We start from the raw sequence: 24,648 nt of genomic DNA on the forward strand, positions 1-24,648 counted from the left end.
CCACCGGACCCCTTCCTCCCCACCGGACTCCTTCCTCCCCACCGGAATCCTTCCCCCCATCCCGGACTCCTTCCTCCCCACCGGACTCCTTCCTCCCTATCGGAATCCTCCCCCCACCACCGGAATCCTTCCTCCCCACCGGACTCCTTCCCCCCCACTGGACCCCTTCCTCCCCATCGGAATCCTTCCTGCCCACTGGACCCCTTCCTCCCCACCGGACCCCTTCCTCCCCACCGGACTCCTTCCTCCCCACCGGAATCCTTCCCCCCATCCCGGACTCCTTCCTCCCCACCGGAATCCTTCCTCCCCACCGGACTCCTTGCTCCCCACCTGACTTCTTCCCCCCATCCCTGACTCCTTCCTCCCCACTGGAATCCTTCCTCCCCACCGGAATCTTTCCTCCCCACCGGAATCTTTCCTCCCCACCGGAATCCTTCCTCCCCACTGAATCCTTCCTTCCCACCGGAATCCTTCCTCCCCACCGGAATCTTTCCTCCCCACCGGAATCTTTCCTCCCCACCGGAATCCTTCCTCCCCACCGGAATCCTTCCTCCCCACCGGAATCCTTCCTCCCCACCGGATTCCTTCCTCCCTCTGAACTCCTTCCTCTCTCTGGATTACTTCCACACCCACCACCCTACCCTCGCCCCCAACTCCTTCCCGCTTCTGAACTCCTTCCCTCCTCCAAGCTCCTTCCCTTGCACCTTCCTATCCCCTTACACCTACCTCCCCAGCTGCCGTATTCTCCCTCGTTACACTTTCCTCACCCCCCCCCATTCCCAACCTCAGCCCCGCCTGACAGCTCCGTTCCCCCCTCCCAACCTCACACCCCCTGACACATTTTCCTCTCCCAGTCAAACTGAGACCTTCCTCTCCCCCTCCCCCCACTCCCTGCCAGTACACCTTCCTCTTCCAGTAAAATCTACACCTTCCTCTCCCACCCCCTTGACGATAGTCCATTGCACACCATGGCCAAGACACCGAAGTCCCAAAGCAGACCCTCAGTGGTGACCTTCAGCCTTCCGTGAGCTGCTTCACAGCGGAGCCATGTCCATGAGAATCCACCCAGCATGCGATGTACGTGTTCCTCCAGGGTCCTGTTGCTGTCGGGCCCCAGCAGCATCTTCTGCTCCTTGGATGTTCGCTATGCGAGCAAGGCCCTGACAGTAAGTCCCGACTTCCGCATGTCACACTTGTCAAGACATGTTCTGCACCGGCGTGTTTTCCCACCGATGTGGGTGGTAAATGTGGGGGGATGATTCTGGCGAGCTGAGCCTATAATAATATGTGGATGTTTAAAACACTCAAGCTCCCAACGTGTGGCAGCGGGAAACGTAGCTTCGCGGACGATTGCAAACTGGTTTCACGACGGCATGAAACTGATTTTTGGCCTTCCCGCCATATTGTCTGGTCACACCCACCATGACGCCCGACACCAATGGGCATGGAAAATTCCACCCAAAGTGTTTTATGTAGCTAAATGCACAAATAATTTCAAATAAAAATCAAACGCCCTCTAAATGATATGCAGTCCTACTTTGCTAAATTGTCCCACATCAAACTCTCAAATATTACAAATTAAAGAGGAGAAACAGTTACTTTGCAAAGGAGGTATGAAGGATAGTATTGTGCTGAACGAGGTATTATCAAGGATTAAAACCAGGTGTGCAGATTTACAGAGCAAGTCTTTTTATTTGTACCTTTTTGAAATTTACGCTGCTGGGTAAGAACTTTCCAAGGGCACAGTGATTTACTGGTACTTCTTGCTATTCAGTATTGTCTATTCACTGACCACAGTACGGTTTTCTCTGCATTGAGGAGAAGGTGCTGTGGCTAAAAACAATTAATATGAGGCATGCAGCCTTATTATCATATTTAAATAACCAACTCTTACTCCCCGCCTCCACCCCCCCGCCCCAACCACCCCACCTGGCCCTGCCTCCTTCAAACCCAGAAGTGGTTGGGTTTGAGGCCGGTTCAAGATTGTTTCCCAGATTATTTGCATTTAACCTCAGACACAACTTGCCTTTTTTTTTTGTAATTACGGCTTTACTGCTGCGCCTAGTTGGAATGACAAAATTGCTGACGTATGCCCCAGATTAATAACCGATGTTAGTTCAGGCATCCTCATCCCTGAGCACTTCTGTTTAGTTTCACGCCTTGCAATTTCCCATCCCTTTTTCCTGAAGGTTCTGACTTTGCCATTGCCAACCCTCCAGTAGCTGGCTCCAGTATCCATTCCTCACCACCCGCGTGAAACATTGGATTTCAACCAACAGTCAGAATCTGAGTTAATTTTTATTCCCTGTCCCTATCCTGGAACACTGAGACTAATGAACAGTAGCCCCAAACTGCAACTGTGGCTATGGTCAGCTAACTTGCCACACACCAGAAATCGAACTCGGAACCTTTTGGCTTGTATCTTCAGTAAGTACCACCTCAGGAGAGACACCTAGCCACTAGGCCATTTGGACACTGGTCTCCTGTGTTAAAAATCATAGGATAGTTACAGGACAGAAGGAGGACATTTGGCCCATTTTATCCATGCTGGCTCACTGCAAGAGCAAATCAGCTAGTCCCGCTCCCCCCCGTCTTTTCTTCAAAGCCCTGCAAAATTTACCTCTTCGGATCATTATCCAATTTCCTTTTGAAAGTCACAATTGAATCTGCCTCCAACAGACTCTCAGGGAGTTCATTTCAGATCCTAACCATTCGCTGTGTGAAAAGGTTTTTCCTCATGTCACCATTGCTTCTTTTGCCATTAACCTCAAACCAACAAAGAAACAAAACATACTCATTTAAAATTAAGTACAATATTAATTACATTTTCTTTATTACAGTTCAATGTTTTTCCAAAAGAGTTCTTGTTAAACTGATGCTTACAACATCAAATCAATTACTCTGTTACTTGATGTAAGATTAGTGTTAGTTCATCCGCTTTTTATGTGCTACTTCATATATAATATTAGATAAAATTAGTTAATAAATGAACATAAATAGGGACAGGAGTTTGTCTTGGCTGGTGGTGCAAGATGGGGTGTTATTACATTGGCCACATGCTATACCCTCTGTCCAACATTCTTAGTTCTGATGAGGTCACCGGAGCTGAATAATGGTTGGGCCATATGTTGAACATCCCATGTGAAACCACCCATTTCAATTCCTTACCTTCCAATTTTCCTCCCTTCGTTATGTGGAAATGCTTGTTTTCTGCGTTGTGCCATCCAAGATGGTGTGGTACAGATCAGGAGCACAGCATGTGGGGGAGTCTGGGTGCTGTTAATCCATGGAGCGGTACTTTGGGACTCAAGAGCGCAACACGTTTTTCTGTCACACTGTGCGCAGAACTGTTAAAGAAAGAGCTCAGGGAAGTGAAATCTGCCTTGTCACAAAAAAGATCTTTTAATGTTCAGGTATCGAGAGGAACATGAAGAGAGGCACGAGCTTTGCAGCTGCTGGTGGGAAGGACAAGATCCTGAAACCGAAGAAGAGGAAAGAGGTGCTTTGTGAGAACTCCTCTGCTGTAATCGAGGGTCAGAATGGGGACAGCACAGAAGGCACACATCCAGATGTGGAAAAGAGAGGGCAGAAAAGCTATACACTGAAGAAAAAGAAAGCCGTGTTAGAAAAGAGACAAAGCAAGGCATATCTCGATGAGGGCTGCGTAACGAAACCAGGAAAAATCAGCGACGAAGAGAAGGTTAAACGCAAAACCAAGTGCATCGAAGGCATAACTGAAACAAATAAGGTGTGGATCTGAAATAAGCCACCTGCACATACTTCCGTAACATGCTCTGGATTACGTATGTCAGGTTCGAATTAGAAAATTGACATATAATCATATTTGCGGAACGGTCAGCTAGAGGAAGTGCCAAAAATCTCTGATGGTAAAAATGGAAAAGGGTATGAAGCCTACTCCGGGGGCGAGTGGGTGTGGGAAGTGAGAAGACCTTGAAATCACACTGCATGTGAAAGTTTAATGAGTTCACTTTCAACTCCCCTGCCTGCTCTCTTAATATAGATAGGAACCTGTTTGAACTAAATTTAAAACCAAATGACTGTCACTAATCATGCACGACTCCATTTCAGGAGACAGACGTAGTGACTTAGAGACCAACCTGGGTTACGGTTGCCAACTCCGGTTGGACATATTCCCGGAGGCTTCATCATGGGACAGCCTGCCTCCAATCACTCCCTGCTCCTCCTGTTGCTCACCTGACATGGCATCCTTGCGACAAACCTGCTTCCCCACACCAGCAGGAAAGCAAACAGAGGCTGGGATTTTCTGGGCGGGACCCGACGTGGACGGGGGTGGAAAATTTGGAGAGCCGGCCAAAAGTCCCATCGGCCTAATTTTGGCGCATCGGAAAATCCCAGCTGTGGGTGGGGTCGGAAAACCCCAGCTAGACTGTTTGATACTTAGTTGGATGATTCTTGACCGTCAGTCAAACAGCCCCCTTTCCTCACCTCTGACATTTCTTTTTAACACTCCGCACGATTTTTCTCTTTTGAGTTGTTTCCAAAGATATCCGGGAGATTGCTTAATTCCTGGCGACGGCGAGACACTCTCGGAGGTTTGGCAAGTCCCGCTTGATCGAATGTTTTTAAGTCTAAGAAAGGAAGACTTATGTTCGATGCCAAGAAGAGAAGGTGGGAGTTTGGTGTGAGGGAGAAAGTGGGAGTTTGGTGGGAGTTCAGTGTCAAAGGGAAGAAAAGGAGATAGTGAATGGTGTATGAGCAGAGGCAGGGTGGAGTTCGTCAAAGTACGAGAAGAGCTCAGTGGCATACAGTCTCACACTGGAAAAAACATACGTTTTGAGACTGCGCAGTGCAGCAAAGGTGTACAAACACATTACCAAATTCTTTTATCTTCCGTTTTAACAGCCTGTTTACAGTAAGTAGTTAATATCTCTGTTATAAAAGCAGACATAATTTCATATTTATGTTATTAAACATTTATTCACTCATAATGCACAAAATAATTTTACTGTCAACATTTCTTGCATAGCAGCTCAGTAATAATTACTTGTAAACTTGTGGAGTATTTCCTTTTGATTTTTTTTGTTAAAGTGTTGCCTTTCCTTGTCTTTTCAGGCAATCCCAACACTCAGTGACAGTCAGTATGAAAAGCTCTTCCAATCTGTCATAGACAAGTCTCTAGAGGAATGCTTAGGTACGGTACCTAGACATATGATTAGGGTTTTGTTGGGTCTTCGCCAAACAATGTTGTAATTGTTAGTCAGCCCTCACAGGTACATAGACGGCAGCAGGTAAATCGTGGGCAGTACGCATCTAGAATCCTAATTTGTCCTTCCAGTATGTGAGGCACTCCACCTGCAGCATGGACTTGAAAGATGCCCCCACTGTTCACTTAATTAATGACAGAGGTATGTTGTGTTAAACTCTTGGCAGCCAGTTGGTGAAATAGGAGACCAGTAAAGTCAATCTTTACTCAGTTTTCGATTTATTCACAGAGTGAAAGATTACAAGTGTATAGTTCCTAACTCTAACCCCCCACATCAGTGTCAATAAGTGTCTCTTTATATGCTCTTTTGAAAACTCATAAACCAAAAAAAAACCTAACTAACAATTGTCAGGGGTGACAGCCTCTTAAAGGGGCACTGTAACAAAAAGAAAACCTTCAAAGGAAACTTAAATTAAAATGGTGTTCCTGGGGCTGACGATGCACTCCAGTCCCTGTGGTGCCCATCCAGTTGCAGAAGGCCTCAAATGTACTGGCGGACGCCGCATGCTCCCTCTCCAGGGACACCTGGGTGCCAAGGTAGCCGGGGAAGAGGGGCAGACAGTTGGTTCTGATGACCCCCTCCACGACCCGCTGACTAAGTGTCTCTTTATACTCTTAGTAAAACAAAAATCAATGAATTAAACAAAAATCAATAAATGAGGGGTGGGGTGACAGCCCCAGGTGGGACAATGTAACAAAAATCAAAACATCAAAGGAAACTTAACTAACTAAACCAAAATATTATTCCCGGAGTTGTTGATGCACCACAGCCCCTGGTGTGCGGAAGGCTTCGAGTGCACCGGTGGACACCGCGTGCTCCCTCTCCAGGGCCGCGAACATAGCCGTGGTAGAGGGGCAGACATTCAGTTCAGATGACCCCCTCTACTGCCCGCTGCCTGGACCTATTGATGGCCACCTTGGCCAGGCCCAGGAGCAGGTTTACGAGGAGGTCCTCCTCCCTTCCCACACCCCTCCGCACCGGGTGACCAAAGATCAGGAGATTGGGGCCAGTGTCTCTTCATATGTGCTCAAGTCATCATCCAATCAATGCCCTCCACCTGTATATACTTAACCTTAATTTATACAATTGACATGTTATATTTTGTGACCACTGAGCATCGCTCAAGTATGTTGCAGACAAATATCTGTGTGTCCAAAACCTTAGCATAAGTGCCAGGGCATGTCCACGCCAAGCTTCCGCTGCTTAACCTTGCTGAACTATCTGGGGTTGAAAGATTCCTTCATGAGTCAGCGTCCACGTCATTTTGCACTCACCTTAAGTGCTTGCTAGGAGGGGGCAGTGGAATGCAGCACTGGCTAATTCCATGAGGAGAGGGCAACTGGAACCTCCAATGGCCCCCTTTATTATAATAATAAAGGTATTTGGGGATCCTCTTCAGGTCCGAGATCTGAACCCATAGGTAGGTGTCAATTGATATACCAGCCAGGGCTGAGGAAACTCCAGGTCTGGGAGTCCACTCTTCTGGCTATACCCATAAGATCATAAGAAATAGGAGCAGCAGTAGGCTATTTGATCCATCGAGCCTGCTCCGCCATTCAATAAGATCATGGCTGATCTGATTTTGGCCTTTGCTCCACTTTCCTGCCTTCCCCACAATCCTTAACACCCTTGTCGATCAAAAATCTGTCTAACTCAGCCTTGAATATATTCAATGACCCAGCCTCCAGTACTCTCTGCGGAAGAGAATTCCAAATACAAACAACCCGCTGAGAGAAGAAATTGCTCTTCATCTCCGTCACTGTCACCCCTAGTTCCAGATTCCCCCACGAGAGGAAACATCCTCTCAGCATCTACCCTGTCAAGCCCCCTCAGAATCTTTTGTTTCACTAAGATCACCTTTCGTTCTTCTAAACTCCAATGAGTATAGGCCCAACCTGCTCAACCTTTCCTCATAAGACAATCCCTTCATCCCAGGAATCAGCCAAGTGAACCTTTTCTGAACAGCTTCCAATGCAAGTATATCCCTCTTAAGGAAGAAGACCAAAATTGTTCACTACTCCAGGTGCAGTCTCACCAATGCTTTGTACAGTTGTAGCAAGACTTCCCTACTTTTATACTCCATCCCCCTTGCAATAAAGGCTGACATTCCAATTGCCTTCCTAATTACTTGTTGTACCTACATGCTAACCTTTTGTGATTCATGCGCAAATACACTCAGATCCCTCTGTACTGCAGCATTCTGAGCTCTCTCTCCATTTAAATAATATTCTGCTTTTCTATTCTTCCTGTCAAAGTGGACAACCTCACATTTTCCTACATTATACTCCATCTGCAGAATTCTTGGCTGCCAACTTAACCTATTTTTATCACTTTGCAGACACTTCGTACCCTCCTCACAACTTGCTTTCCTACGTATCTTTGTATCATCAGCAAATTTGGCTACAGTGCAGTCTGTCCTTTGATCTAAGCCATTAATCTAGATTATAAATACTTGAGGTCCCAGCACTGATCCCTGTGGCACTCCACTAGTTACAGTTTGCCAACCTCTAACCCATTTATCCCAACTGTCTGTTTCCTGTTAGTTAGCCAATTCTGTCTCCTTGCTAATATATCACCCCCAACACCATGATCCCTTGTCTTTTATGCAACATCTTACTGATGCCTTTTGTAAATCCAAATACACTTCAGCTACTGGTTCCCCTTTATCCACCCTTCTTGTTACACCCTTAAAGAACTCTAATAATTTTGTCAACATGATTTCTCTTTCACAAAACCATATTGACTCTGCCTGATTGTATTTTTTTAAAAAAATATCCTACTACTACCTCTTTAATAATGGAGTCTAGTGTTTTCCCAATGACAGATGTTAGACTAACTGGCCTATACTTTCCTATTTTCCATCTCCCTCCTTGCTTGAATAATGGTGTTATATTTATCCAACTCGCTGCTACCTTTCCAGAGTTTAGGGAATTTTGGAAGATTACAACTAATGCACCCACTATCTCTATCTTTAAGACCTTAGGATGCAGGCCATAAAGTCCAGAGGACTTGTCAGCCTTTAGTCCCATTAGTCTTCCTAGTACTTTTTCACTTTTTCTCCAGTGATTGTGATTGTCTTAAGTTCCTCCCTCCCTTTTGCCTCTTGATTTTTTACTGTTCTTGGGATGCTTTCTGTGCCTTCTACTGTGAAGACAAAATATTTGTTCAAAATCTGCCGTTTCCTGTTTCCCATTATAATTCCACAGTCTCACCGTTTAAGGGACCAGTGCTTACTTTATCTACTCTCTTCCTTTTCAGCTAAGTATAGAAGCTTTGCTTTTATATTTCTTGCTGGTTTTCTCTCATTCTCCAGTTCCTCACTATTATTTTTTAGTCATCCTTTGCTAATTTTGAAAATTTTCTGGGTCACCAGTAATCTTTGCAGCATTGTATATCTTTTTTTCAGTTTGATACCATCCTTAACTTCCCTAGTTAGCCACGGATGGTGCATCCTTCTTGTAGCATCTTTCTTTCTCAGTGTAATATATCTTTATTGAGAATTATGAAATACGGGTACCGGACCCCTTATCCGGCATCGAAAAACCAGGTCCTGCCCTGGAAGCTACAATCCCCATTCGACATTGCTGTCCATCGTATCCGGGTTGCAGCGCGTTGATCCTCTGCTCTTTGGGTCCGGGATTAAGGGTAGAAGCTGGCCAGGTCTGCCCTTCATCCCCTCGTTTCCCCTTCCCGGCTGAGTCCAGCTCAGCGGAGAAACCAGCCCAGCTTTAAGCTTTCCTACCCCCCCACCCCCAAACTCAGGACCCAAAATCCAGAAAATCCCTGTAACTGGTACAAGTTCGGTCCTAAGTTTCCCGGATACGGGGTCCGGTACCTGTATCTCCTTAAATGTCTGCCACTGCTTCTCTACTGCCTTATGTTTTAAGCTATTTTCCTGTTCCGCTTTAGCCAACTCTGTCTTCATACACTTGAATATTGTATTTATTTAAGTTTCAGACACTAGTTTCAGATCCAAATTTCTCATCCTCAAACTGAATTGAAATTCTATCATGTTTTGATCACTCTTACCTAGAGGATCCTTTACTATTAGGTCATTAATTAATCCTGTCTCATTACACATTACCAGGTCTGGAAAAGCCTGTTCCCGGGTTGGTTCCAGAACATATTGTTCTAAGAAATTGTCCCAGATACGCTCTATGAACTCATCCTCTAGGCTACTTTTGCCAATTTGGTTGTCCAACGTATGAAAATTAAAATCTCTCACAATTATTGCAGTATCTTTCTTACAAGCCCCATTACTTCTTGATTTATACTCTATCCTACAGTGCAGTTACTGTCAGGGGCATATAAACCACAGCGACTTTTTTCCTCTGCTATTCCTTACCTCCTACCCAAACTGATTCTACATTTTCATCCTCTGAACCAAGATCGTTTCTGACTGCTGTACTGATTTACATATGAAAATACATACAAGCACATGAAATAGGAGCAGGAATAGGCCATTGTGCCTCTCGATCCTGTCCGCCATTTGATAAGATTTAATCCTTAATGAACAGAACCACCCCATCTCCTTTTCCTTTCTTCCTGTCCTTCCGAAATGTCAAATATCCTTGAATATTCAGGTGCCAGCCGTGGTCACTTTGCAACCAGGTCTCTGTAATGTCTGTCAAATCATGCTCATTCATTTCTATTGGTGCTACCAGTTCGTCCATCTTGTAATGATGCATTCAGATAAAGAGCCTTTAATTCTATTTTCTTACATTTTTTCCCCTACTCTGACCCTGTTTGCTGGTGCACTCTTATGTTTGTATGTTCTGTCCCTTCCTGTCACACCCTGATTATCATTACCCGCATCGCTACCCTGCACTATTGCCTTGTCTTTTCTCTTTAACTTTCCAAATCTCCCCTCATGTGAACCTCCCCATTATTTACATTATTTAGCTTAAAGCCGGTTCTATAGCCCTAGTTATACAATTTGCCAGTCATAGGTCCCAACGTGGTAGACTGTCGCAATGGTACAGCTCCCTCGTTCCCAGTACTGGTGCCAGTGCCCCATGAATTGAAACCCATTTCTCCCACACCAGTCTGTGAGCCATGCATTCAACTCTCTAATCTTATTTACCCTATGCCAATTTGCTCGTGGCTTAGGTAGTCTTCCAGAGATTGTGGTTTTGTTTTTTAATTTTGTCCCTAGTCAAACCTCCTTCTTAGTCCTACCTATGTCCTTAAGGTACCCATGTGGACCATGACAACTGGACCCTTCCCCTCTCACTCCAAGTTCATCTCCAGCCCTGAGGCGATGTCCTTCACCCTAGAACTGGGGGCAGGCAACTCTGCCTTCAGGACTCTCGCTCTTGGCTGCAGACACTGACGCAGGCTTCCTTGTTTCGGGTTGGGCAGAGTTTTTGTTCCAAAGCCTCCTGTGGTGTGTCAGAAGGCTGGCGGACGTTTGGGCCATTGGCAGCAAAGTTGATGGATTGGTAAGGATTATATTTGAAATGAATTTTTAATTTGGATGAGATCAACACCATTCAAATCAAAGCAATCTGCAGGTGGGCTAAGCTATAACAGACAGATTTTAATGGAGATTAAATAAGATACATGAACGTTCACACGATAAATGGATGTCCATTAGCAAAGATGAAAAGTCCTTTGGGTTAATTATTGATAACTTCCTGTGGGTTCCATGTGAATTTGAAGTTGTTGATGAAGTACTAGGGGGCGAAATCTTGTCCCCTCCCCCATGGCTTGCTTGGTGCTGGTGGGGGTCATTTAATCAGGTGGGAGGGTGGCGGGTAGAGACCCCACTACCTTCCAGTGTTCACCCTGATTAAGCTTGTGGTGGGAAGGCCTGTGGATGGCCTTGCCACCAATTGAGGCCTTTAATTAGGCAATTAATGCCCACTTAAGGGCCTCAACTGCTGACACTGGTTTTATTCCAGAAGCGGATGGGGGGGTCTCTCTATGCAGGGAGCACAAAAAGCAAACCCTATTGTGTTTGCTTGCGGGCTTCCAGGGAGATATCCCTTGTTCAAAGGCTGTCAATCAGATGAGGAACCCGGCACGGGGAACTTGGGGTGGGAGGGTTGCTCACTGAGAGCACCTGCCCCCCTGACACCCCCCCCACCCGCCATCACTCAACCTTTGCCTGGGCCCCTCCTCGAATCGAGGCCTCGGATGGGTGTAGTGCTAGCAGCAGCCACCGCCTCTCCAGTGGCGCTGCTGAGTACCGAAGAGCTGCCAAGCTATGATTGGCAGGTGGGACTTCTGCACCACTCCCACCCCCCGGCCACCCTCCAGAGGTCCCTGATCCCAGGGGAAGGTCTGCTGCTGGCTTGCCGAGTGCCATAGTGCCACAAGATGCGGCAGACCCCCCTGCAAAGAGGTCCCGCTTGCTCTCTCTAGCCTGTGGTTGAGACCCCTGTTGCCTCCACATGAGCCTACCTGAGGATACATTTCACAAGCATTTGACAGTAAGTCAAAGCAATTTATTATACCCAAGTAGAAATCGTTGGTACGGCTGCATTTAGCTCACTGGACCAGCAATGCATTATCGATTTTTGTTATCGTATAGGGATAAGATTTTATTTTTGTGTAACTTGCAGCTGTAATCTTTAACAGGCCATATGTGGAACCAGCTCTCAGTAAGAGCTTTGGAGGCTGACCTTGTGCCAGTTCTTGAGCAATCTAAAACTAACTACTACTCTGCACTCTCCCCATGGCCCTGTACTTCCTTTGATTCAAATATTCATAATTGTTCCTCATAAAAGATGCATTGCTCTCTGTCTCCCATGCTATGTGACAAAACATGCCGTGCACCGACAACCTTTTGCTGAAGGAATTCCTCCTACCCTTTCTCCTCGCTCTCTTAGGGCACGTTCGGGTAGTATATATGTGAGCACAGACATTGTAAAGCGTTTATCTGCTCCATTCATTTTTAGGCCTGTATCTTCTGGCCGGTGAATGGGGGTGGGGCCCGCTCGCTGACACATAAATTGACGCGGGGTGACGACGGGCGTGCGTGTGTCCCGATGTCATGGCGCGTCATTCAAACGTTCAGTTCGGCGGGCAAGCACCCCAGTCGGCTGCGCGCCCACCAACCTGTCAACGGCCTATTAGGGCCATTAACAAAGTAGTTGAAGTCATTAATGGACCTGCCCGTCCAACCTTAAGGTTGGCGGGCAGGCCGGGAGCCCTGGTGGGCTTCTGAAAAAGCGTGAAACCTCACCCACGGGCAAGGAACCCTCATCCTTGTTTCGAGGGTTGGCCTCACTATGAATTTAAAAATCTCACAATGATTTAAAATAAAAGTTATGGACATGCCCCAACTCATGTGACAGTGCCACATGAGGGGACATGGCAGGGAATTTTTTTTTAAACTTTATTTACAGTTTAAAATGTGAGCCAATCTCCCTGAGGCAAACCGCGCGCGTGTGCGAAACAGCTCACTCCCAGCTGACGGAATCCACCCCCTCCCCCGCCCGCACAGGCAGCGCATAGCGCTTCCTGGCGGACATCACGCTGGACGGGCCTTAATTGGCTTGCCCAGGTAAAATGGCGGCGCGCCCCTGACTGGGGGCGCCGATCAAAAGCCCGGCTGACCGCTCCCGCACTTCCATGACGGAGGGGGGAAAATGTTGTCCTTAGAGGTTGCGATTCAGAACTTCGTCTCAGGAGATTAAATGGGGGAAGAACAGAGTTGCGGCACAATGGAGAATTGTAGAATATAATAGGGGAGGCTAGAACTAGGGGACACAGTTTAAGAATAAGAGGTCTCCCCTTTTAAGACAGAGATGAAGAATTTTATTTTCCCTCAGGGGGAATTTGCTCCCCCAGAAAGCAGTGGAGCATTAAATCCATTCAAGGCTGAATTAGATAGATTTTTGATCTACGAGGGAGCGAAGATTTATTGGGGGGTGGGGGGGAGATGGTGGGGGGCAGAGGGGAAAGCGGAATTGAGACCACTGTCAGATCAGCCATGATCCAATCGACAGAAGAGCAGGCTCGAAGGGCTTTTAAAAAAAATTAATTCACGGGATGTGGGTGCCGCTGACAAGGCCAGCATTTATCGCCCATCCCTAATTGCCCTTGAGAAGGTGCTGGTGAGCTGCCTTCTTGAACCGCTGCAGTCCGTGTGATGTAGGTACACACCCATCGTGCTGTCTAGGGAGGGTGTGCCAGGATTTCGACCCAATGGCTGAACGGCTTACTCCTGTTCCTGAGTTTTATGTCCTGAATATTGGATCAGGAGGAGGCTGTTCGGCCCATCGAGCCTGAACTGCCTTGGTTTCATAACCCTCCCAGAATGAAAAAACAGTAAAATCTGCTAAATAAGAGTACTGGTCCGAACTGTTTTTTCCTTAAAACCTTTCGCCTAACAAACTCTGGCCAGGAATTTTAGGATGGATTTCTTGTCCCACCATCCGAAGAGTTGGCGGGGAACATATCTGTCTGCCCCTTAGCCATAATCACACTCCAACCAGCGTTAATTGGCTGCAGGCGGGACTTCTGCCCCTTACTCAGGAGGAAGCCCCACCTTAGAGAGCTGACAGCCAATCTGATTGCCCGGCAGCTCTCTGGTCCCTGCAGTGCTAGAAGCTACAGTGGATAGGACTGGCACTGAGGCAGCCCCCCCCCCCGGAGCCTGAGGCCCAGGGATCCAGTACCAGGTGAGTTTTGGGAGCCATAGGGCGGGGAAGGTAGGGGAGGCCTGTGGGATGGACGGTGGGGGTTTGGGGTGACGGGGGAGAGGCCGGGCGGGGAGGGAGGTCCTGCGGTTCCCGCCCGCAGTTAAAAGGGGGTCTTCTGATGAAGGCGGGAACTCCTTCCACCAGCCTAAAAATTGAGGCTGGGTGGGAAACTGCCCTTAAGTGGTCAATAATCGGCCATTTCAGGGCCTCAATTGGAGCAAAAGCGGGCAACCCACTCGAGGCCGTGCCCACCCCATTGTAAAATTGCAGAGAGGCCGTGGCGGGCGGGAACCCAGCGGGAAGCCTTTCTGAGGAATTTTACGCTCACTTCCCACCTTACAAACCTGCCGACGGGGGAGCATAATATTCAGGCCTCTATCAATGTTTGTTTCGAAATTTCCATTTGACCCTCCCCATCCCCAACATCAATAGCTTTTGACAGGGAGAGAGGTGCTTTCTGACATCACCTCTGAATACCCTGGCTCTGAATTTTAAGGTTCTGGCCCCTTGTGCTGGACCCCCCTCGCCAGAGGAAATAGTTTATTTCTATCCACCCGTTCAGATCATTTAATTGTCTTAAACTAGCTCTCAGTTAAGTCACCCCTTAACCTTTCATCAGTCAATCAATCAATCAAGAGAATACAAGCCTGGTCTGAGCAGGCTGCCCTCTTAATTTAACCCCTTTTCTCTGGGATGATTCTGGTGAGCCTCGCTCGTCCAGCCCCTCCCCAGGCCTTCCTTCCTTCCTGATGAGGATGCCTGATGGGCGTTTTCTCACTTCATGCTTTTTTTTTAAAAAGAACGTACTTTTAAAAAAAGACTCTCCCTAAGCGTGCTGTGGTTTGGTTTCAAAGGTACAGCAGCCTCCCCAGCACCTCATCCAAGTAACCATTCTTCTTGCCTGAGCCCAGAAAATGAATAGCGTCATGGAGTTTGCAGCATGGAAGGAGGTCCTTCGGCCCATCATGTCCACACCAGTCATCAAGCCCTCTCTACCCTAATCCCATTTCCCAGCACTTGGCCCGTAGCCCTGTATGCTATGGCATTTCAAATGTCCACCTAAATACTTCTTAAATGTTGTGAGGGTTCCTGCCTCTACAACCCTTTCAGGCAATGAGTGCAGTTACCCCCCCACTCTCTGGGTGAAAAAATGTTTCCTCAAATCCCCTCTAGACCTCCTGCCCCATACCTTAAATCTATGCCCCCTGGTTATTGACCCCCTTCACTAAAGGGAAAAGTTTCCCCCTACCTACCCTATCCATGCCCCTCATAATTTTGTACACCTCAATCAGGTCCCCCCCCCAGCATTCTTTGCTCTAAGGAAAGCAACCCCAGCCTATCCAATGTCCCTTCAGAGCTGAAACGCTCCAGCCCAGGCAACATCCCGGTGAATCCCCTCTGCACCCTCTCTACTGCAATCACGTCCTTCCTATAGTGTGAAGACCAGAATTGCACACAGTACTCCAGATGTGGCCTAACTAACATTTTATACAGCTCCATTATAATCTCCCTGCTCTTGTATTCAATGCTTCCACTAATAAAGGCAGGTATCCCATATGCTTTCTTAACCACCTTATCTACCTGTCCTACTGCCTTCAAGGATCTATGGACATTCACACCAAGGTCCCTCTGATCCTCTGTACTTCCTAGGGTCCTACCATTCATCGTGTACCCCCTTGCCTTGTTACCCCTCCCAAAATGCACCACCTCACACTTTTCAGGGTTAAATTTGGCAGGGGTTGTTCGACTGTGAGGGGTAGTTCATCCGAGTGTAAATGATCCTAGTAGCTACAGTCCTAATAGTGATCCGGACTGGGAATCAAGACTGCTCCCTACCCCTGTGATACAGAGGCTAATTGTAGCACCTGTATTACAGCCCTATCCACTAAATCAACACAAGGCAAGGAACCAAATCCAGGGCCCTTCTAGCATTGCGTCACTCAGTGCTTCCGTTGTTTTATTCTTCTTTACAGTACTTAATGGGTTAAAAAGTAACAGTTCACTCACAGTTCATTCTGCCCCCTTAGGCAGCCCCTCAATTTTGAGGATGACTTGCTTCCGTTCTGGTTCGATGGGCACTGAAATGGCTGATAAATTCAGTGTACTCTGCAGACTGGGGCAGGTGGTGCTTGAAGGGTTGACACCTCGCCTTTGCGCATGTTCCTGATGAAGTCTCTCAATGTGCAAATGAGCCTTCTCCATTTTGGTTGGTCACAAACCAGGGTCTCCCATAAGTATGTTTGACCTCTTCAGGGATACTTTGAGGACATCCCTAAGGCGTTTCTCCTGTCCTCCTGGGAGTCTCCTGCCGTGACTGAGCTCCGAGTAGAGCAATTGCTTCACAGTTCACAAGTGTGCCTGTCTAAGTGTGAACTCCTCTCCAGCTACAGTTGAATCCACATCTATTACCAGGGGTAAAAGCAAAAAACTGCGGATGCTGGAAATCCAAAACAAAAACAAAAATACCTGGAAAAACTCAGCAGGTCTGACAGCATCTGCGGAGAGGAACACAGTTAACGTTTCGAGTCCGTATGACTCTTCAACAGAACTATTATTATTACCGGTCTATTATCAGAGGGTTATGTGTCTCTCATTCTAATGCAATATTGGATTGATATCCCAGAATTACTATCCCATTTATCTTTGGGGATCGGAGTAACCTCTAGCTTCAAGGGATGACATTCCTCTCTTGTTGAAAAAATTGGAGAATGCCAGTTTATCTTGATAATTAGTGATGCACTGAAAAAACTGCATTCCCAAAATCAAACATGTCAATGTTGCATAATCCAATGATTATGTTAGCAGGTTAATTATGGAGGAAAAGAGGAATTCTAAGCTCCAGATCTACAGGGGAGAGTCTGTAAGTGCAGAATATAAACAGTGTTTGGGAGAACTGGACTCACTGAGCCAATGGACCATTTCTCATTCCGCCCTTCATTGTGTTCTTAAAGTTGGTTACTGTATTCTCCATTTTATACAGAGTCCTCCACTTTAACGCACGCTGCTCACTCAGTGACTATATATTGCACCCGTACTTTGCAAAATAAGAGCATTATATTACTAGAAACGCACAGCAGGCCTCAAAGTAAACAAGGGGCTGAGGTAGCACAACGATATTATAGAAAGGGATATCAGAAACAAGGGGCAGAACACTGCTGTTGGCGTGCGGGGACGGGCCCGACACGCCGACGCGTAAAATGAACGTGTGATGACATCGGGCGTGCGTACCTACATCAATCCGCATCATTTCGATATTTCGTTCGGCGGGCATGCGCTGGAGGCGGCTGCGCGCCCGCCGAACTGTCAACGGCCTATTATGGCCATTAAAAAAGCAATTAGCCTTGTTAAGAATGCAGCCCGTCCAACCTTAAGGTTGGCGGGGGGTGGGGGGGTGGGGGTGGCAGGCGAAGAGCCCAAGCGGCCTTCGCGTTTTTCAGGAAACCTCATCCACGGGCGGGATGAGGTTTCCTGAAGGTTTTATAAAATGATTAAATAAATTTTGCAAACTTCACAAACATGGCCCAGCTCATGTGACACTGTCACATGAGGGGACATGTTTAAATAGTTTTTTTTACTTTATTTATTAAAATGTTTTATTATCTACTTAATCTCCCTGAGGGTGTTGCGCTCTTTCAACGCGTACACGAAAGAGCCGTGTGAAAGAGCTCAGGGCCCGACAATCCCTCCCTGCCCCTGCCCGCACAGGCAGCGCTGAGCGCTACCGGCCGTGTGTGACGCTGGGCGGGCCTTAATTGGCCCGCCGGAGTAAAAATGGCGGCGTACAGCCGATCGCGGGTGACAATCGGCTCCGCGCCCACCCCCTTGCCTGCTCTTGCCCAGCCCGCCCGCCCGCCATAGGAAAAATTCTCCCCAAGGTGAACTCTGAAGTGGTTCAGAGTGAGATGTGTGATGTAATGAAAGATAAAGGAAACATTTTCGATACTTCATTTGAGTAAGGGTAGATAAAGAATCAGCGCTCAATTGACTACATGCTCGGAGGAAATTGTCGAATAGAAAAATTATATTTCGGAGATTTATTGAATGTGGATGTTTGCCTAAGAACTGAAGGATGACCAAATGTAATACTGATTTTTAAAAAGGGAGATAGATTGAGCTGTGTACTCTGTGTAATTTTAATTCCCAGTTTAACATCTGTCTGTCTGAGCTCAGTTGGTAGCGTTCTTACTCCTAAGTCAGAAGGTTGCAGGGATTCATGTTTCACTCCAGAGACTTGAGCAGATAATCCGGACTGACAGTTCAGTGCAATGCTGAAGGAGTTGAATGAGGCTTTACTCTGAGGCTCTGTCAGATGGACCTAAAGGATCCACTGGTACTATGTGAAGAATAGTGGTACTACCCTGGCCAATATTTATCCCTTAACATTACTAAAAAAAATCCGGATTATTTATCTTTCTGGGACCTTGCTGTGAGTCAACTTGCTCCTGTATCTTGTGATTACATGTTAAATGAATGAATTATCTGTGAGCTGCTTTGGGACGTAATGAGGTTGTGAAAGGCTCTACTTAAAAGCAGTTTATTTGTTTCTCATCTACGATAGGGAATATTTTAGAATCTCTTAGCTAAGGATAAAATTACAAGTTATGTAGATTATATCTTGATAGTAGATTGGCACCCCATCCATCAATTTAAATATTCACTCTCTCCACTAGCGCTGCACAGTGGCAGCAGTGTGTACCATCAACAAGATGCACTACGGTAACTCATCAAGGCTCCTTCAACAGCACCTTCCAAACCCTTTACCTTTACCATGTTGAAGGACAAGGGCAGCAAATGCATGGGAATGCCACCAAAGGCAAGTTCCCCTCTAGTCACACACCATCCTGACTTGGAACTATATCGCCGTTCCTTCATTGTCGTTGGGTCAAAATTCTGGAACTCCCTTCCCAACAGCACTGTGGCTGTACCTACACTACCTGGACTGCTGCGGCCCAAGAAGGCAGCTCACCACCACCTTCTCAAGGACAATTGGAGATGGGTAATAAATGTTGATCTATCCCGTGAATGAATGAAAAAGAACCATGGATTTTAAAAGGGACAGTCATCTTGACAAATCTTATCCCTGTTGTCAGCCGTGGCTCAGTTGTAGATCATTGCTTCTGAATCAGAAGGTTGTGGGATTAAGTCCCATTCTAAGGGATATTATCACAAAACCTAAGGTAACACTCCAGTACAGAACTGGGGAATGTTGCACTGTTGAATGACACCTCAAACCAAGGCCCGGTCTGCAATCTTAGGTGGATGTAAAAAGATTCCGTGGCACTATTTTGAAGAAGAGCAGAGGAGTTCCTCACCACTGTCTTGGGCCAATACTTATCCGTCGCCAATGCCACTACAAAAAAGCTGTTTGTGGAAGCTTGCTGTGCACAAATTAGCTGCTGTGTTCCCTACATTACTACAGTAACTGAACTTCAAAAAGGTACTTCACTGACTGTAAAAAGCCTAACGTAGCGAAAGGTGCTATAGAAATGCAAGTCTTTCTTCATGGAATCCTTTGAGAAGGTGAGAGCCAGGTAGTAGAAAAGATTAAGCAATGTGGAGTTAGGGAGAAAACGGGCAGTTTTTCCTGAATCGTTGAAAGCGAGAGTGCCGCAGGTTGCAGTTCTGAGGCCATTTCTGGCCAATGATTTGAATGAAGGTCTAGAGGGTGTGGTATTAGAATCTACAGATAGAACCAAAACAGAAGGTATAGTTAATTCTTTAGAAGGCCACTTTGTTCAATTTTCCACTTTGGCAGGAAGAAAAGCAGAATACTAATTAAATGGAGAGAGATTACAGAACTTGGTGGTGCAGAGGGCTCTGGGTGTCCTGGTACATGAATCGCAAAAAGTTAGTATGCAGAAAAGTATGGGATGTTTTACTGCAGCTGTACAGGGCCTTGGTGAAACCACATCTGGAATACTGTGTACAGGTTTGGTCTCCTTATTTGAAAGAGATATATTTGAAAAAAGATATAATTGCATTAGAAGCAGTTCAGAGAAGATTCGCTTGACTCATTCCTGGGAAGAGGGGCTTATCTTATGAGAAAAGCTTGAACAGGTTGGGCCTATACCCATTGGAGTTCAGAAGAATGAGAGGTGATCTCATTGAAATATATAAGATCCTGAGGGGTTTTGATAGGGTAGATTTCGGGAGAATGTTTCCACTGGTGGGAGTGACTAGAACCAAGGGACACTATTTAAGAATAGGAGATCTACCGTTTAAGAGGGAGGTGGGGAGAAATTTTTTCTCTCAAAGGTTCGTTAGTCTGTGAAATTCTTTACCCCAAGATACAGTGGATGCTGGACCATTGAGTTTATTCAAGGCTGAATTGGACAGATTTTTGATCAAAAAGGGAGTTGAGAGTTATGGGGGGGGAGGGCAGATGGAAAGGTGGAGTTGAGAGCACAACCAAATCAGCCATGATCTTATTGAATGACTGAGCAGGCTCAAAGGACTGAATGGCCTACTCCTGCTCTTTAGTCCTATGTTCCCAAGACCAGATGACGCTTAATGGGCCTAAATATTGGCAAATGGAAGTCAGTGTCAGTAAGGGTGAGGCAATACACTTTGTTAAACGAACTGTCCAGCAGCAATTATACTCTGAATAGAAGTAGAGGCTTTACAGGACATTAGAAGCAGCAGCATGTAGATATACAAAGCTAGGTTTTATCACAAGAAGTGTAGAATACAAAAGCTAAGTGGTAAAAATTGAGCTTATATAAATCATTAATAAGACCTCAGCTAGAGTACTGTGCTCCACAGTACCTGAAGGATATTGAAGAGGGTGCGATGCAAATTGACTAGGATGTTGTCTGGTGTGAGAATACAAACCAAGTATTTTCGCCACGACGGAGAGGCATCCCCGAAATGGCTGAAAATTCTAAGTCCCACCCCTGAACTTGGCATTTCCCATCTTCGCAGGGGCAGGACTGGAGTCGGGCTGGGGTTCGCAAATGCTCGATTCGCAGAGGCAGCTGGACATTTAAATCACCAGCTGCCTTCACTGAAGTGGGATTTTGGGAGGCCAGGAAGGTGAAACCTGGAGTGTGCAGATTAGAATAGCTGAGAGGAGGTCTGAACTTGGTGGATTCGTTTGGATGCCCAGGAAACCCCCTCGGAGAGGTAAGGTACCCCTTTGGAGAGAGTCCCGGGACACCTTTGGGATGGGTGAGGTGCCCTTTGGGATTGTTAAAAGTGAACGTGATTATGCACTTTTTATGCACAAGATCATTGGAACTGTCAAGCTGTCAAAGAACTGTCCAACTTCAAGAAACTGTCCAGTTGTCAAAGCTGTCCAGCAAGTGTTAAAGCTGTTGAAGCTATCCAGGAAGAGTCAAAGCTATCAAGGAACTGTCCAAGGTTACTAGGTGAGTTGGCATGGAGGGGGTAAGGGCAAATGGTGGTGGGTTGTGTGGGGGATGGGGCATGGGTTGGAATGAGGTGACACTCAGTTAGCATGAGGGATATGGGGGCCCTGGGGGGGGGTGCGTGTTGGGTGGAGGGCATGGATAGGGCAGAGGCAAGATGTGGGGGGACTGGTGGGATGTTCTTTGTTTTATTATTTATTTATTTATTTGCTGGAGCGTCTTGCGCCCACCCCGCCTCCGCACTTGGCATTCGTCCTGGGGGTCACCCCCCCACCCCTCCCTCCCGACCGGAAATCCTACCCGCGGGAGGATTTTTTTAAAGGTCGTGTTCACCAAGCTGGAAATCTCCTGAGTCAGCGAACCTGACCCGAGGACAACAATCTGGGCCCAAGAGTTGAAAATCTTTTTCTTAAAGTAGCGCAGAGATATTTAAAGCTATGAAAGAATAGGAACCTTGTAAATAAAAGCACACTGTTTCCTGTAGTTGAGTGGTTGAGGACAAGAAGCAAGGAATTTGATGTTCAATAGAAGAGATTAAGAACAGAAAGCAAAAGAAGCTTTACGCAGAAAGTTGTGGAATTTCACTTGCAGGGTTAGTGGTTGTGACAGAAAACTGTACAGTATTAATAATTAGACTGGAGAGGTGAATTTGCACAGACGGAGTAAACGCTGACACAGACCGGCTGGGCGAAATGGCCCTGTTTTGTGTTGTAACTTCAGTGTATGCATTTCTTTGTTGGCATTGAAAAGGCTCTGACGAAAGGTCACAGACCTGAAACGTTAACTCTGTTTCTCTCTCCACGGATGCCGCCAGACCTGGGGAGCATTTCCTGTTTTTATCTCAGATCTCCAGCACCCGCGGTGTTTTGGTTTTGAAGCAGCCTTGAGAATTTTGATAAGCTGAACTGGGTGAAATGTGACATGTGCCCCAGCTTTTCACCAAAAGCATTCATGGCTTGGATGAAGGAATAGAGGGTTGTGCATTGGAGTTTGCAGGCGACACTAAACTAGGCAAGAGTAAATAAAGCAGGAAGTCACAAATGGATGGAATAAGTGAGTGGCAAAACAATGGCAGAGGGATTTCAACGTCGGAAAGGTCATCCACTTTGGATCTGAGAGAGACAAAATGTAGTATTTTCCTAAAGGTGAGAGATTATGCGGTTGCAAAGGGATTTATGTGTCCCAAGTACACAAGTCACTGAAGGCTGGACAGGTACGAAACACTAATCATGGAGGCCAATGACCTTTATCTTAAGGGGGTTGGAATTGAAAAGTTAGGAAGTTATGCTTCAGTGGTACAAAGACTTGGTCGGACCCTGGGAAGGATTGAGCATTTTGGGTCGAGACCCTGATGTCGGAGTCAAATGGGTTAAACTCCCCCTCCCCCCATCCCCACCCCGTTTCTCCCCCCTCCCTTCTTTTTCAATAATTTATATAGATTCTTCTTTTCCCACCTATTTCCATTATTTTTAAATCTAAAAGTAAAACTTTGTTAGTCTCTCCACCCCACCCCCACTAGAGCTGTACCTTGAGTATCCTGTCTTCCATTCTTAATTAGCACTTTTCTCAGACAATATCACCACCTTCAACACCTCTTTGATCCTTTTGTCTGTGACATCTTTTGATTATCTGCTCCTATCACTGCTTATCTCCACAATCACCCCACCCTCAACTTCTCTCTCCTCCGCCCCCCCACCTTAAACCAGCTTATATTTCACTTTTCTCCTAACTATACTCAGTTCTGCCGAAGGGTCATGAAGACCCGAAACGTTAACTGATTTCTTCTCCACCGATGCTGCCAGACCTGCTGAGTTTTTCCAGGTAATTCTGTTTTTGTTTTGGATTTCCAGCATCCGCAGTAGCTTTTAGCTTTTTGTTTTTAGTCCTGAACCCATGCTGGGTTGGGATCAGACACCCCACAGTGGCCAGAGGACACGCTTGCTATCCACTTAAGAATGGCAGGTGGGCTCTCAAGGATGTTATGGGGGGTGGTGGGGGTGGGGGCAACAGAATGCCTTCCAGCACGGATGGGGCTGCAACCTACCAAGGCAGATAAAGGAGAGAGAGAGGGTGCCTCCAGGAGACACTGTCTCAGCAACTTAAAAGACTTTTACAGTTAAAAACGGCCACACCTGCCGAGCAACCAATGTGGAGGGGGAGACCTCCAGGCAGCCGGCCTGCTCCTAACATTCCTGCTCTAAATGCCACTTGGCCTGCGATAATTGGCCTTCAATGAGCTTAAGTAGCTCATTCACCCACCACTTGTGGAACGTTATGAAGAAACGTTAACTCTGTTTCTGCCTCCACAGATGCTGACAGACCTGCAGAGTTTTTCCTGCACTATTCTGTTTTTATCTCAGGTCTCCAGCATCCCGCAGTATTTTGCTTTTATTAAAGTACTGTCGTAAGGCTCTGGCTACACATGCATTTGAAGCTCAGAATTCCTCTGTGCTTGTAGGCTGCTTAGTTTTAGTTAGTGAAGCAGCGCTTGGTGCATATTACATTTAGCTTGGCTTTTGCCGGTGTGCAGTTAAGCTATCTGGATATATGTAAGTAGGGTGTGCCTGTATGGGAAAACAGTGGGTTCAAATTGGGTTGTTAGAAACTAGCTCTGGAGCTGTCAGTAGTATGCTGCGGAGACTCTTAAACACTTTGGGTTAGTAGGGGGGAGGTGCGGTATTCTGTGCACATCTGACTGGACAAAGAAAAATGTCAGAACCATTAGCGATGGGCTAAAAGCAGAGGAATTGGACCATGTGGCTAGCTCTTTCAGTAAGCTGCAATGGGTCATAAGGCCTGCCCGGAATAAAATCCTGTGTCAGAAACGATAGAATCTGAGTGTGTGCAGTAAGGCACCAGGCCAGTAGAGGATGCTCGTGGTCTCAAAACAAACATGAGCAAGCAAGCTTAGTGTAGAGTTAAGTGAAAGGGCCCTGAAAATCTCTAGGGCAGCAGATCAGTGGGATATGTCAACTGGGAACCTCCAGCACTTAACTAGTCAGAGATTTCGAGACTACGGCAGTGTTGGTTTGGGGGGGCGGATTGGGGGGGAGGGAACTGCTGCATTCCTCATTAAAATATCAGTGATGAAGCCAGGCTTTCCTGGCATCGGCTGCCTGTTCTGGAGGGGAAGTGCTGCCAGGCTCTTACCCTGCCCCTTCAGCTCCTGGAAATGTTCCGTAATTTACCCATTGAATCCCTTTAGCATGGCGATATAAAAAGATAAATCAGAAATTTTTGAAATCTTCAAGGGTCCATGACATGGCCGGACCAGTTAGGCCCATCTTGTATCTTCTGTCCTGTGCACCACACTTTAGGAAGGATATGCCGAGGCAGTGTGCGTACATTTACTGGAATGATACCTAGACTTATAGGGTTAAGTTA

The 24,648-nt window shown here is 46.6% G+C and overlaps 1 protein-coding gene and 1 long non-coding RNA gene across 6 annotated transcripts in view; both read left to right on the forward strand.

Annotated features, from left to right (window-relative positions):
• Positions 1–24,648, forward strand: part of LOC144671836 (uncharacterized) — a 220,503-nt gene that overhangs the window by 79,265 nt on the left and 116,590 nt on the right. The gene's annotated exons all lie outside the window — the stretch shown is intronic.
• Positions 1–24,648, forward strand: part of LOC144671811 (uncharacterized) — a 54,853-nt gene that overhangs the window by 19,304 nt on the left and 10,901 nt on the right. For all 4 annotated transcript variants that reach the window (XM_078533858.1, XM_078533859.1, XM_078533860.1 and 1 more), the window contains 2 exons: positions 3,414–3,748; positions 5,095–5,173. In XM_078533858.1, coding sequence (XP_078389984.1) covers positions 3,414–3,748; positions 5,095–5,173 — 414 coding nt within the window. The remainder of the gene's footprint in view (positions 1–3,413; positions 3,749–5,094; positions 5,174–24,648) is intronic.

The sequence above is a fragment of the Cetorhinus maximus genome, chromosome 34 (genome assembly GCF_964194155.1).
Source record: "Cetorhinus maximus chromosome 34, sCetMax3.hap1.1, whole genome shotgun sequence".
NCBI classification, from domain to species: domain Eukaryota; kingdom Metazoa; phylum Chordata; class Chondrichthyes; order Lamniformes; family Cetorhinidae; genus Cetorhinus; species Cetorhinus maximus.